The following is a 15,918-nucleotide window of genomic DNA, read 5'->3' as shown; positions in this document are numbered from 1 at the left end:
TCTGAAAATGGGGCACTGACTGGGAATGGTGTGGACAGAAAATTTCAAGTTTTCAGCTGCTTTTTTGACCCTAAATGTTGTTGAAGTAAATTTCTTTATTCTGTGAAATTAGTTATATTATSTTTTTATACAATATGAATTTTGGTCCTGTATTCTCCAGGAATGGAATACATGAATTGTTAATCTATATCCAGCTATAGGGAAAGTGTATGCCAAAAAAAAAAAGACCTTACAGCCCTTCTAGCTATTGACTTGGGAAGAGTGTTATAAAAGAGTGAGTGTCWCTATGTCTGGTTAATCCTGCACTCTCTGCTTCTGTGGGCTTTCTCTGTGGCCCATAAAGATAATTGTGCTCACTGGCACTAAATCCTGGCACGAGCACCCAGCAGGTCATGCCTGTGAACAGTGTGAGCTGCTTCTCTGCTTTACCTCCCAAACATGATTTGTGAAAGCAGCAGCAACATCATCTGCTGCCCATGTGTACTCTGGTCCTCTCTGAGCCCACAGCCATCTCTTGGGAGTACAGAGCAAAACACTAACCAAAATAACTCAGGGACTCAGAAGGTTGCAGTKCTGTTGAGGCAGTAACATTGTAAATCATACAGTAATTATTATTAAAAAAAAAAGGAAAGCAATAAAGTTAATGGTTTTAAGATGGTTGAAACAAACAGCTGACGAAAACTACCATATTTCACGCAGAGGAGTCAGCCCTCAGAGCAGCTGACCCACTGGATTCATAATGATTTACACGCACTGAATACACACCCTGCCTTGGAATGACTCGGGTAATAAGATTTTCTCTTTCAAGCATTTTCATGCATTTTCCCCATTCCAAAGAATTATGGTGAACTTTCTGATACAAGTAAAAATCACAGTCATGAACAATATAACAATGAATTGTTTCTCACCTCTTTTGAAAACTTCATAACGGATAGAAAATCCTGCTCCGTGTGTCTCATAGTCGGAAACAAATTTAATAAAAAGATATGGTCCCGAAGACACTAAAGGAGGGGGAGCAATTTTTCCACAGTACTTTCCCCATAAGCGTCCTTCAGCATTGTCTCCATCAATCACTTCAACATAATCATACCTGGTAGATAAATGGAAGGAAGAAACTTTTAACTTCCAGGAAAGAAGGAGACCTAATTAATTTAGAAACCATAACACAACATAGATAATCAAGAAAAATGCTAGCTTGCTTGGAAAATGCATTATGCTGAAAGATGTAAGCAAAATGAAATAATTAAAATGGACTACATTATGTCTGTAGACATCATCTGGCAACATGGAACTATTAGGAAGAATGGTGTCCATTATGCTTGCAGACAATGTCAGCTAAAGTAACCAATTAACAAAAAAAAAAAAGGAAATCTCATGAGCACAATTCTGTATTATTAAATTGTGTTCCTTTGTCTGTGCAGTGTTGTTATCAATACATAATGCATAGCATTCTTTTCAAACTGTGAAGTTCTGTTATGAATTCAAAAATGTCTTTTTAGCTGTAGCTCTTTATGAACAATACTTTGATTTCCATATGCTGTCCTCCAAACATATGTCCACAGAATAATAAATAAATCCCTAAACATTAGATTTTGTTCAAAACTCCATCATGTTGCAGATCAGTGGTAGAAAAATCTGCAATTTTCCTTGTTATCTGGGCAAATAGTTTGGAGCACATCACAAAATCCACAAGTCCATAACAGCACTTGGTTTTTCTCAGACAAAAATTGTTTCAATACAAATCACCTTTGCTTACATATTCAAATCAAGAAGTGCACGTTACAACATTTGTATTTGTACAGCATGTGGTTACTGGACAGACTGAGCTCTGTGATTATTTGTATAGGACTGCATAAGGAAAAGCATATAATAACCAAATAATGATTGGGACTAAAAATTTGCCTGTGAGCAACATGTTAAGGCTCCTCAGCCCTGTCAATGAGTGGTGTCTGGTCTGATGGATTTGGTGTTCAAGGGCTGAGGAGAGCAAGCCCAGCAGGCTGGTGGTGCTAAACCTGCCCAGGGAATATAAATGAGAATGGAAGTTATGGGAGGTAGAAACTGCAGGTGCAGACACAGGTCTGTTCTTAAGTTTTATTAGCAGATGATTTCACTTGACCCCARACAGGAAGGAGGATCAGACTCAATCAGTTTAATCTTCTCTTAGAAGGTGGTGGCATTTGGAGCTTGGGTTGTGTCCTGTGACTCTTTCAGACGGCAGCAAAAGGCTCTTCCCTGCCCCTGTGTCTCCGTGTCTCAGCCACGCTGCCCTTTCACTTAACAAGTTGCTGTTAGCCAGACAATCTCATTTACTTTTCATTATCTTACTACAACTGACATTAAAATCCTGCCATTAATTTGTTTAGACCTTTATATTCTACTGCTATGCTCATTGAAATGTTCCAAGCATATTAATACACAAGGAAGAGCTAAAAATGACAGGACAATAAAGTGTGCCTGGCATTTTTAAAGAGATCAAAGAAAAAAAATGTCTTCATGATGACCAATGTCATTTTTAACAACTCTGCTCCAAACCATCCAGGGCACATTACTTATGTTTACATGAAGTCCTGTGAGACAGCTGCAAAGATGATATCACTAGTTAAAGTGGACGGCTTAAGGCTCCTTAAATTAAAAATGACATTACCTCATCAGTTAAAATTGTGTGCCAGCTTTGGTGTATATCAAATAGAAAATAAAGCTGACACTGATAGAACTGTAAGCATTAACATATGTGAAATATTGTGTTAACTGCATTTCTTCCTATGTATTTGATTTTTCTAGTAGCAATTGCTCAGCTCACTGGCTTCACTGTCCCAGTGCAGATTGGTGGAAATATAAAGCAGAATCATGCATTTCCAAGATTATTTTACAGACACTTAAGGTTTTTGAAATTAGACTTCTGTTCTTTCTATAGTGTCTTTATGATATGTGTAAAACAGTATTTGAAAGTTAGGTGAAAAGTTGTAAAGAGAACTCAGAATTTTTCGGATTTTGTTCGGTTTGTTTTTTATTTTCCCTTTTCAGAAATATCCTTTAAAAAGCCAGCTCTAGATTCCCTGTAAAATTTATTGAAAGTACTCAGGGATATATGCTACCAGTTTTTACAGTTTASGAAAAAAATGTATGCTGAGAATTTTTAACAGGACAACCTTTTCCCAAATAGTCAACCTCTTGTTAAAGAATAATCACATAAACCCRCAACAACTGAGTGCCAGTCTTTGCTCCATTTACCCCAGGATGACATTATTTTACCAGTTTCCCAGGCACCATTCTTTGCTAAAGCTTTAACTGTAGATAAATTTTCAAATGGTATGAAGAAAATTAACAAAAAATGCTAAGCAAATTTTGCATTCTTTTCCTTCATGTATAGAGCACATAAAAAAAATCAAAAGGCTTGAATTTGGTGATTTTATTCTGCTACACCTTAAAAATAAAAATTCCTATATAGTCTTACTAAGTCTTCCGTATACAGCCAAAAAAACCCTAACCTGTAAGTACCAATTTTGGTATTATATGAAGTAAATTAGACAAAAAAAACCCATTCAAATTAAATTCTATCGCTCTACTAGTTATTTTCTTTTATAGCAACAGCCTGCCCACACTTTTCTTTGTCCCTTATACTGACAGAATCATAATTTATGGTGCTCTTCCTGGCTGCTGTGCAGTTGTAAATGACACAATTTGGTTACTAAAAGCCTGTCTTCTAATGGATTTTTGCAAGTTATAGGTCATGCAGCCCCGTGGAAGATTGAAGGATTTTTCAATYTTTTTTTCTTTCCCTTTGAAAAATTACTGACAGAGAGGAAGTTTAGCTGTGAGACAATGGGTAAGAAGTACAATTTGAAAAGAAGATGCTTTAGAGATCAGCCCTACAACCTTCATATTCCAAGGATCATGTTTTTCATTTGGCAGCTAACAAATGGATTTGGATTCTCCCACACGGGTGGCAACATATGATATCTGGGCTGCAGTAAATGAGTATCTATATTATTTTTTTCTCAGGGAAATAAAATTACTCTGGATTTTACTAGTTTATACTTGGAAACCAACATCCTGCTGTCATTTTTGCACTTTTCAAAATCCTACCAGAGACCACAGCATATCACAAACAACTGGTCTTGTAAATAGGAGAAAGTACAGTCACAACTTGGAAATGGAGTTTCTGCCAAGGAAGCTCAGAAAGCAGCTTGCATGTCCCTCTGGACTTGGTAGCAGYTCCTTTCCATAAGTTTGTCAGAAGATGCTGTGCCAGGGATACAGTTGGCACATTGGCATCCCTGTGAGAAGACTGTGTCACCTCCTCAGCACCCAGACAGACTTGGCACATAGCCCAGGATACTGAGTTTGCAAATTTGGATTTCCCATTTGGCAATTCTTCACTCACTTACTGCTGTCAATGGTGTGGCAAATATTTCTTGTAATTTTATAGTCCTTTAGGGCTTATGGCACAGAGATGTAAATATAAACATGGCGCTAACCACGAAGTGTAGTTTCGGGTGAAAGGCCAGAGCACGAGTTCAGATGTGAAAATAAAAGATGCCTGCCCAGAAGAGAGGACAGTTGGTGAATACGTTCATGGAGCCACTTTGCCACAATGCAAAAAGCATTCCCATTTTGCTTGTCTGGGTCTTTCCAGATATCCCACTTCTGTTTGCACCCTCTGTGTGCAAGGCCAGGGCATGGCTTTTGGGTGGGAGACTGATGAACAGCAGGGCAAGAGCTCACAAACCCTTCCTGCTCATCCCCGCTCGTGCCTGAACAGGACGTTAYCAGTTGGTCCTAATTTTATGGCTTAGTAAATGCATGTCTGGGAGAGAWTCCCAGTGGAAAGATGAGGAAATCTAGAATTCCTCTACAAATTCTTTAAGGAATTGCAAAAGCCTTGTTATTTTTTGGAAAGTGTAAGTTATAGTTTCGAGGAAAAGGCCAAGAAACATCTATAAAATGAGCCCTGGGCAATGAGAAACATAAAGAGCTGCAGAACACAAATTTTGGTGAATTTTCTAGTTCCTGTTTCTAGTAAGTGATAAAAGTGGGGTTCAGTTCTGAACATGTTGGAGATCCCTGAAATGAACCATTGTCATACTGTACTGCATGAAGTGGGGTGCAAGTGCTGGAGAGCCCTGCCTGCTGCTGAAGCCACCCACTCTGCCAAGCTATCCTCTRCTTCTACACATTTGCTCATTACCAGGGCAGTGAGATTTTATGCCTTTTTCCTTGAAAAAAATCCTCCCCAAGAAATAGGGAGAACTCAGCTGAAATCTAAATATCTGCCATTTAATCTCATGAAACAATCAGTGAAGTATATAGAAGCACAATTTACATCCAAGTACGCCATATTTTTCTGCAGCCTACTCTGATATATATGGTTGTTATGAGTAATTTGGCTATTCACCTGTTAGGATGAAAAAATTTTCCAAGYCTCTCTTTCTTTTACCACTCTGATTCCACATACAACTAAGCTGCTAAATTTCTCCCTGACATGAATTATCCACCCTGGTCAGACTATCTTTGGCTCTGAGAATTTTCTTCTTAGCATGTATCTTTCTTTTGCTTTTATTTTATAAAGATTTTTTTTTTATTCCTCACAAGTCTCCATTTTAGTTGAACAGAAGGCATCGCAAAAAGAAATCTAAATAAAGAGTTTCAAGTTGTTCTGCACTGTGGCTTTGTGCCCCATTAGTTACTGAGGGTTAGAGGTGTGGGATTTGCTGTGGTACTCGTGGCACAAGGCAATCTGTACCCCAGAGCTAAAAGCTTAAAAGCTGCAGGCTCTCGAGGGACACCAACCTTAATCCCAGTTTATTAGCAACAAGAAAAAGAAATACATGCTATTAAAAATAAAAAACTAAGCACAGCCCTGAATGGGCTGATTTCCTGCCTCAGCACTAACCCCAGCATCTGCTGCAWATCTCCTCATTTGAGCATCCTCTGTGCAGCCTGATCACTCTCCAGGGCCTCTTGCAAGGTAACCATCTTTGGGGAACTGCCCCGTCCTGGGAAGATGCACCAACCTTTCCAGTAGCTGGGCCTCTCAGTGCTGGTGTCTACACCAAGGGAATACAATTTCTCCCATATGGGCCTCATAACACACCTGGGTGGAGTGAAAGCAGCATGTGGTTGTAGGAGGATCCTGAATGACTGCTGTGTCCTCAACAAGTCTAAGTGGGGCACAAGTGCTCCCTGATCACCTGATGGCACRGGAACTGCAGGKTTTTTTCCCTTTGTAGCCCCTTCTCAGTGTGTCTAGTGCCATGGGACCTGCATGATGTGCTCCTACCTGGCTGCTTGCTCCCATCACACACTGCATTCTCAATGGAGAAGCCCTTCTCTATCTTTCTAAGTCACCTGCTGGTGTGGAARTGTCTTTGGCAAACTTTCTYCTTCCTTTCTTTCTTTTCTTTCTCTCTTTCTCGCTTTCTTTCTTTTTTTCTGCCCCCTCCTTCTCTCCCTCCATCTCCCTCCCCTCTCTCTATCCTGTACTCCCTTTCCCCCTTTTTTCCTCAGATCTATCAAAAAGCCCAACAGATATTTTCTCCGAGTGAGAACAAACATGCAGCTGAGTTAGGATGAGCCAGGCAGTACAAACTCTGTGAGAAGGGAAGTGGGAGCCAGTGCCCACGACAGGAAGCTTTAAACTGGTTTTGCTTCTACTGGATTCATGGTGCAGATGCAGCCCCCTGAGGGAGGCAATGTATCACCTAAATCCCATAGTTCTCTAAAGGGCTGGATAATTAAATACACAATTTACAATCAATTAMCAATTTGTAATTTACTGTCAGTTTGGGGGGCCTTCGTTTCCATTGGTCTTTTGTGAGCTGGTGTTTTCATGGTGTTCACCCAGGGCCAAAATTCACTGCAGTTGTTCATATAAAGGTCCTGTCAACCTAAGAGATTTCTGGGAAAAAGGCCATTGGGATTTGGCCACTGTTCAGTAATTTACTAATGCCATTAACTGACAGTGGGTCTCCATTAAGAATGAACTACTGAGAKTCTATTTTAGTACAAGACAATGCTGTAGTGAAAAAGAGAAAAGATGTAACAAAGACATCAATGGAGATCTACAGTTACCCACTGCAAGAGTTTAATTCCACCTAATGTTAGCAGCAGTCTTGTTATTACACTGRTTTCTGGAATAATTGAATGCATTGGGATTTGCCCTTTCATTTAAAATTAAGCTCTTAATTCTTTGCTGAACAAAGGAATCTGAAATGCAACATACCTTAATGAATAAAATTTCAAAACCCAGAAGTAACAAAAATAATCATTGCAATTTTAAAGTCTGATTATCCTTCATCTTATCACATGCTCCTGGATTTTTGGCTCAAGCTTTCTGGCTACCTGGGTCTGCCAGTACTGAAGATCTGAACTAAATAAGCAAGATTGTATCTACACTTTTATCTACACAGCTCCACTGAGAACAATAGACAGATCTTTAGCTGCTGCAAATGAGATTAGCCCCTTTATGCCCGTGGATCTAAGTCAGTTTACACTGATATATGGCTCAAGAGGGTGCAAGTGGTGACGGAATATTTTATTTCGCATTTCCTTAGTTCTGTTCTATTAATACCAGATAAAATCTGGAAAATTTTTCAAYAGAAATGAGAACACCAGGATTCACTTTTGGAATGTATGTAACATTGTCATGCAGAAAATGAAGAAGAACCAGGGGTTATGGACCGGGTTTTGCCATTTTAGTATTGCAATGTCCTWAGGGAAGTAAAAGCAAAATTCATCTGCTAAGCTCTTCAGCACATCTATCTGCAAAAGGCATTTCACCAATGAAAAGATTTGATCTTGAAGTTACAGTAAATTCCACTGATTTCACTGCTTCCCACATAGTGTAATAAATTATAATATAATGATCCCAGTATATAAAAATGAAAACCTCTTCTGGGAAGAAACATTTAATTTTAAACCTCTTCAGTGAGGAACTTCAGTTCATAACTTTCTGGCATAGAAAAATGCTATCTTTTCATGGAAAAGGTTTCTGTCTGTCAAATAAGACAAATTTACAAATGGTTGAGTTCCACTTTAAGTGGGGGAAAAAGAAACACTTAGCAGTTTAAAGACTTCAGAGAGGAAGGAGCTTTCTAGTGTCAAACTGGTGAAGTTTAGTATTTATAGGAAATTCACATGCGTCTAATTACTYTAAACTCAGTTTCCAAGTAAAATATGCCATCTGGAAGGTATTAGAGTCATTTACAACTTGTTCACTTCCCTATTTCACTGCAAAATTTTACCTCATGCCAACTTTCCAGTGTTCTTCACAAAATGAAATGCAGTCTAATTTTTACTGGTTGTTTAGTAGTTACTTTACGTATATAGAGACAGCTAAGGCTTTATGAAACTAGAAAAAAAAGTTMCATTTTTTTTAAAACTAACTTTCTTATTACTCACTGTACCTTAAGCTTTTCATGTGATCATTTCAGGTGTGAGGGCTATGCCTTAACTTAGTTTAGTATTTTACTACTAATTTGATATGGTTAGATTTGGTAAGATACCCTAAGTCATAAGAGAGAGAAGAAAGATGACACAAGCAGCCCTCATGCATAAAAATAGGCTCTTGTAAGCAAAAAAAAAAAAAAAAAAAAAAAAAAAAAAAAAAAAAAAAAAAAAAAAAAAAGAAAAAAAGTCCAAAAACTCAACTATATGGTTTTGTTTTTGTTTCTATGACCTCCCAAGAGACTCCCATCAATCAGAAAACTTCTTGTTAGTAGAGCAACTTCATCCAAGTATGCCAATCTGTTTGTAAGTGAAGCTTTGCGACATTCCTCTGAGGTAAAGTTGTCATTCTTATTTTACTTATGTGGAGACGAGAGAGAGAGACTGAGTGCCAGCAGTCTTACAGAAATTTTGCAAACAGCGAGGAACAAAGCCTAGATAGCCAAATACTGTGTTTTAAACATGAGAGCCCAGTCTAGCTTCTCCCGAAATAATGGAAAGATTGCTAGTAGCTTCTGTGGATTTCAAATAAAGCTTCTTAACAGAGACTTGAAACTTGGAAGTTTTCCTAAGCCAGAGAATTACTGGGAGAAGGGGCTGCAAAGTCTCACACGGAATCACAAATACATTTCTGTAGAACTAGACTAAATAACTTGCATACAGAGACTCATGCATATATACACACTCACACTCACTGTTCACCTCTATATTCATCAAACATTGTTTCCATGTGCCCAACTAATTTAAYGATTTGTGGTTGAATTAGTGTTGTGTGCATGTACTGCTGAACTCACTAAAAAGCCTGCCTAATTGGTAAGTTATAGAAGCCTCGGGTTTKCTTCCTCGAATGCCTAAAGAACAGAGAAAGAGCTGTATCAAACGGAGATCAGAATCGGTTGTGATTTCTTTTTCTTTCCATGAAAGTAGAAAAGAAATGCTTTAAAGCAATGGCAACCTTATAGCACTCCATTTGGGAGTTTTGAACTGCTGATTAATTTGTAATTATCCTTTTGGGATCTATGTAGTATATTAATCATAACCTTAGGAACTCAACTTTGAAAAGTATTAGGTAGATGTTAGTTTTTCACAGAAACTGTGAAAGTTCAGAACATAAAATCAGTTCCACACTTTGGAAACTCAGATATTTGTCCCTTGTGGGCTGTCTATAACCTCTCTGACCAATACCAATAATTAATGAAACTAAAAGAGGCTAAAGCAGAACGGAAATTGCAGGCATACATATCAGCTTTAGATCAGAAGTTATGGCAATTTTCTTCCATGGCAACCATGTCCTGAAGCTCTGTAAATACAGTAAAATGACGGGCATTTTCATTTATTTCCAGTTAGGAACTATATTAAGAGAATATTAAGGATGCAGTGTTAGGCACTTGGAGCTCAATATTTCTCAGTGATGTTCCCTTTGTTGTGATTTCTGCATCACATGCCCTGTGGGCAGCCCTCGGGCCAAGCAAAGAATTCACTGTGGGATTAGTGTCTTCACATACTCAGGCTGTAGAGATACAAATGACTGCTRTGCACATCCCTTGCCTCAAAGTGTGACACATGTAAATGAGTTGATTGATTTTTTGCTGAGGCTGTATCTAAAACCTATGTATAGGCATATGTACAGACAAGTGGAGTTGTTGGAAAATGTCCAGMTTTGCTTTTGAAACTTTTGACTTGTCAGTGTTCCATCATCTGCATGTATTAGAGCTTTTCCCGTGYATTTGTATTGGGGAAAGGGGAGGCAGACTCTCTTGAGCTATCACCAAAGTAAAAAGAGTTTGAACTACATGAAGGAGATCCAAACTTTCAAGTCTTTTCTGTATTGAAAACAGAGTCCTAAAATGTGTCAGATATGTGGCATTATTAGGTAAATATTCTCATAACGCTGAGGAGACCTTTGGCAGATTGTTGTAACATCCAGATGAAAACCATCTCCTTATTTCTTTCTTATAACACAAACTTGGAAAGGCAAAGTGCCTGGCTGTAACATCTAGGAGTGCTCTCTGGCACAGGAGGCACACAAAGCTGAATAAGAAACATTTGTAGTTCAGAGATCAACCCACTTACAATGTCTGCATGTTTCCTGGCGGGCCATTATCTCAGCACAAAATCATTTGGTTGTGTACATTGCCACTTTAACAAACAGCCCTTAAGCACATGAGTAATACTTAGGGTTGGCAACTTTAAAGGAGCCCTGGTTTGTGAAATCTGAATGATATTTCCTAAGAGCAGTGCAAGGAACATTTACTCAAGGACGGTGCTTTCAAATTCCAGACTTCTGATCTTAGTAAGTGTGGTTGAAGAGCTGCCTGAAAAAGTCCCACGGTTTGTCTTCTTCTGTTTTGCAACTGGGACATGCATGCACGTATGTGTGTTTCTGTGTGTATATTTTTATATTTTTKATACCAAAAAAAGACCTGAATCATTTCAGATGTTTCTTTCCAAAGTTCATTCTCAGCCAGAGAAGCAGCCTGGGGACTTCAGCCTGGAAGATGTACATTTCAAAAGCACTAAGGCAGATGAGAACAGGGAAGAGAGTGGAAACCTATAGCAAATTTAGCTATAGTAACTGCTACTAACACTTTTCTATTAATCTGTTGTCTGATTTCAGTGGAGACATAAATAAAACTCTTATTGATAATTTACACATCTTAAAGGTGCAGCTTAGTTTTACACACATGAGTGTGTCAATCCAACATGAGTGCAGGCCTCTCCCTGAGATTCTGGTCTTAAAAACCACATTAGGAAATTCAATATAACACTCAGAATTATAATTTTCTTATAAAGTACATGATTACTTAATATTTATTGCAAACAGATCACTATTTCTCTTAAACTCAATTTCAGAGTTATGGTACTTTGTTTATGTAATCGAAYTCATAGTTAAACTGTGCCAATTTGAAACATCAAAATATAAAAGTTTGTCCCATTGGGCAACTTTATTGCCATTTAATTGTGTCTCCTAGAGCTCAAAAGTGTATATAACTCAAATAAATGTATTTATCTTACRATAAAATATACCATAGATGTTTAAAGCTGCTAAGCCTGAATTTAGTTCATTTGTATCCTGTATCACAGAGAATGTCACAGTTTTTATGTGTTTTGTGACCTTATGATTTATATGGGTCTTGAGAAATAACTATGTGTTTAGAAAGGAGGAAAACAGTGGCCAATAAACATTCCCAGTAGCCTCAAAACAGGAACAGCTTGTTAGCTGAGGTCAGCCATATGACCCAGTGCCCAGTGAAACTGCATTGTTAGAGCTGGGACWTGGGGCAAACCAGCCATGCAAAAAAACCCACCCCAGCGATCCACCTCTCATAAAAATGTCTTTCTTAGAAAGAGAGGCATGTGATAATGACTTACAGGAAGGAAAATGTGCACAGCAGATCAGCATCATCTCTGGTACAAATTTACAGCGTTTAGYGGCATTGCATTGCATCTGAGGTGCATTGCCCTATGCTAATTTAAAATGGAAAACTAAGGGGAAAACCGACCAGAATTCACAAGTGGCTGCTAAAAATTTTTGCATAGTTTTCTTCTGGTGTTCAATACTTGTGAAAGCAAGCAGGGTAATGGACATACACACAATACAAACACATACACAGCTCATGGGCTTCAGTAATTGGGACCACACTGCATACATGCGTGCTAGCTCAAATTCCCAGTGGGAGCTGCACAAATGTCAAGGAAGTATTCATTAAATGGGACCGAGTTTGCCTTCCTTCTACTTCCTTTTCCTCCCTCATCCGTGCAACTTCTTGAAATATACTCACTTTAATCTGCTGAGCATTTAGACCTATACTCAAATGGCCAAATGTGGTTTGGCTCAATGGCTGTGAGATGACTCCTGCCTTTGAAATCAGGGTGGTGGGAAACTTAAGTCAGGACTAAAACACTCACAAAGAAATTGTGGCTTTTGAGGTCAGAAGTAATGTCCTCCTAGAACCACTCTCCCATTCTAGTACAGGCTGCTTCAACAGCTGYAATCAAGAAAAAGACATTCTTCAGGAAAGAGCTGTTACTGGGTCCAAGAAAGTAYGGATAACGATGTTGATATGTCTTCTGCACTTCATGGGTCAGGCTTCTGTCCTTGCTTTCTACTGAGAGAAATGAACAGTGTGACATGGACCTATAATAATATACCTGACAGACCAAGGGGACCTGCAATGAATTGCAAACAACAATGGTGTTGCATCCTCTTTCCTCTTGTAACCCATAAGGGAGTGATGTTCTAAGTCTTCTTTAATTAATTACAATAAACAAGCCTTGAAAGGCAATAAACCACTTTAAATATGATGAAAACACTTACTCTGCAATTAAATGGATAAAATCCTGGTTTGATGGCTTTTGTTTTGTTTACACTTTCAGTAGGTATCTACTTAGTAGTGATAAGCACATCCAAGAGCAACCTGTGTAAGACTCTGTGGTATTAAGCATTGATTCTTTCCCCTCCTTCAGTCCTGGCAAGCAGCACACTAACTCAGACAGACAAGCCGTGAAATGTTTTTGGGCTGGATCCTCTTGTACGTGCAGAGAATCCGAGCGAGATAACGCCAGGCTTTCCTTTATGGTTTAATAATGCAAAAGACAGGCTTTCACACACCAGGGAGAGCAAGGTTTGTTTGCCTTATGCATTCTTAAAGGTATAAATTGCCCAAAACAGTAGTAGGAAGTCTGGGAAGGAAATGAGATAATGCACCTTCCCTTTCCTCACTTTAAGTCTCCAGAGCAGGCTCACAGAGATGTCTGACTTGCACAGAGGGACTCGGGGACTCCTTTTGGCAGCACAGCCTCCTTTGGCTGCAAATGTTCATGGTGCTGTGTGCAGGGTGCTGGGCTGCAGGGCACACAGGCACCTCTGGAGCTGTCCTCCCTGGCCAGCAGTGCTGCCAGACACTGCCACCTTGCAGTGTAATAATGAAAGAGAAACCTGGGGGTTCACTCTCTCAGTACCCAARTAACCAACAGCACACCCAGCTTTGAGCCGGGCGGTGCATGCATCCTGTTCAGCCCCTCCTCTGAATAAAACTGTGGGCATCTGGCACAGGAAGGTCTGCAGCCAGAAAAGTCTCAACCTTTGTGTCAAAGCCACTTGTTTTCATCTCAGACTGAAACATTATTTTCATAATTTTTAAGTGCAAACCCTTCCTGTCTAAACAGCTTGTGAGTTTCATGCTGTTGAGCCTAGGTKTCCCTGCTAGTCTGACTTTAAAATTTTACAGTGTAACATAACCTCATTTTTTTACACTGTAAACAATTCCAAGATGCAGGATCCTGTTTTTTATTATGGGGGGAAATGGTAAAAAACCCTCCTCCTTCCTGAAACATGCTGAAAACTCCTTCAACAAATTAAAAGTACGCATTCCTCATTAGCTTTGACCGGGATTTGGTCTCACGGGCACTGTAAAGTCAGTCCTCTTTCTCTCTGAACAAAGGGATGTTCAGAGACTAACAGACCATTGGAGAGGCACAATCCTACCTGACTCAGTACCAACACGTTGTGATGACCAGATTCGCAGAACAGCTCTGCTGCATTGAATTTTCACACATTTGGCATATAATATTCCATTTTTTCAGCTTTTCCTTAATTACTGCACATTTCTCCTGAAAAAGATACCACAAAGTGCCCTCTGTCCTTACATGATTGCTGCATGGCTAATGTAGGAACCACTCCAACCAGACAACTCTGAGAAATATTTCAAACCTCCCTTTCCCCTGTAAAAATTCYACATGGGAATTCACAAAAATCAGAACTAGCAGAGGGATAATAGACGAACTGATGAAGGATTACCTCCTTTTCCCCCACAGGGATAAGGATCATGGAAACACATCTCATGCCAGCAACAAAAGGATATGTCAGCTGGAAAGAACCTGAGTAAGGTTTCTATGCAGCACTATGCTCTGGGAAAATCACAGCACTGCTTGTTAACGGTGCTGCTCAGAGCAGTGATAAACTCTACCAAAAATTGCAGCTCTTGCATTTGGAGATGTGATTACAACACATGTCTGAACTGTTTTTATTTAACTGGCTGAGGTACTAATAATGTCATAGACTCTGCTCAATGCWGAATGCTCCCACCAGGAACAATGAATCCTGTGACACCACAGCCTTGGCATTAACTGGGTAAGAATTTGGCACTGCTATGGATGCTGCAGTCACGTCTTTGACTGCAGTGCAGATGCAAATATGCAACCTGGGGCAGGTTGGAAGCTGGGAATCATTCTGCTTTCATCAGAGCCACTGTCTGGGAATGCAGGAGCCCTGGAAAGGAATTGGACTGCCCAGGGATTGCCTGTTCAGTCAGCTGAATGCTTTCTGGTTTGTTACTGCTCTGTTCTGCTCACACAGTAGTTAGCAGGGCCATAAAGCTGTGAGATTAGACAGAGTTGAGATTTCAAACCACCAATGTGAGCATAGATGTTCCCCAGTGTGATGGGGCCTAGTTAGGCCATTTAGAGAGATAGGAATTGATGGCAGAGAGTGGGCAGACTGGACTGGAAGGCTGAAAGCAGGCTCTTTTCATCTGCCACGGCTATTAAGTGAAGCCAATTGTCAGCTAACTTCCCTGTGCCACAGCCTTCTGGATTGGAAAATCAGATATTGATATTTCCCTGAAAGAGTTTGAAGGCACTGGATGAACTGAGGTGGACACAGTACTAGTGACACCRTCACTAATTTTGTGATTCAATACATCTTTTGTAAATAGATATATTTAGCTGACAGCTCTTCATTCTTGCTTCTAACCATTTTCAGCTTCAATTTCAAATTTTTATCCTTGCAGATGGACAATGAGAAAGAAGGACAGAGAGACCTAAAATACTACATATTTTAGTGTGTCTCCCTTTCAAAACATTCATAGTGAAATACAACATTTTGCTACCCTTGCCACTACATCAAACCTTCTTCTACTAAGCCCATTATAACAAGCAACAACATTTCTTTATAACCCAGGAATAATCACTGATGTAGCCTTGCCTAGATGTGCAGGGATTTAGACAATTAATACTCAGAAGTATTAATAAGCCTTCTGCATAAAKCCCCAGGTGCAGAAGAAGCAACTGTGTATCCCTAAGCTCCTTAAGGCAGGCACTTACTAGGAGACTGAAAAACAAGGGATTTGGGACACAGTCTGTATTTAAGCAGAAGATGATTGTTTGACATCTGAGGGAGCCAGAGTTACTTTGAATTACCCTGAGTGACCTGTTGYTTTGGAGAACTGGTTATCTGAGGGACATGCTCTGGCGTGTCATGGTAGGGTGCCCCAGCAGGTTATCCACTCTTGTTTCACTCTTGACTAAACMCGTGGGGCAAATGGATTCAAAGGATTTCTTCTTTGAAGAGGAGAATTTCCTGTACCTGAGCTCAGGTGGGAGAGGTTGGCTAGCTTTCCCCCAGACTATCTAAATAAGCAATGATGGTGATTATACTGCAGTCAGTAAAACAGGGTAGGAAAAAAGGAG

The 15,918-nt window shown here is 39.5% G+C and overlaps 1 protein-coding gene across 4 annotated transcripts in view; it reads right to left on the bottom strand.

The window, feature by feature from the left end:
* The window catches only part of NRP1 (neuropilin 1), a 112,326-nt gene that overhangs the window by 65,357 nt on the left and 31,051 nt on the right, over nucleotides 1-15,918 (bottom strand). For all 4 annotated transcript variants that reach the window (XM_057376518.1, XM_057376519.1, XM_057376520.1 and 1 more), the window contains exon 3: nucleotides 909-1,090. In XM_057376518.1, coding sequence (XP_057232501.1) covers nucleotides 909-1,090 — 182 coding nt within the window. The remainder of the gene's footprint in view (nucleotides 1-908; nucleotides 1,091-15,918) is intronic.

This window comes from Malurus melanocephalus, unplaced genomic scaffold (genome assembly GCF_030028575.1).
Source record: "Malurus melanocephalus ecotype Western Australia unplaced genomic scaffold, MMel_1.1 scaffold_280, whole genome shotgun sequence".
Classification (NCBI taxonomy): domain Eukaryota; kingdom Metazoa; phylum Chordata; class Aves; order Passeriformes; family Maluridae; genus Malurus; species Malurus melanocephalus.
The sequence above is the reverse complement of the archived record's forward strand: the minus strand, read 5'-3'. Positions and strand labels throughout refer to the sequence as shown.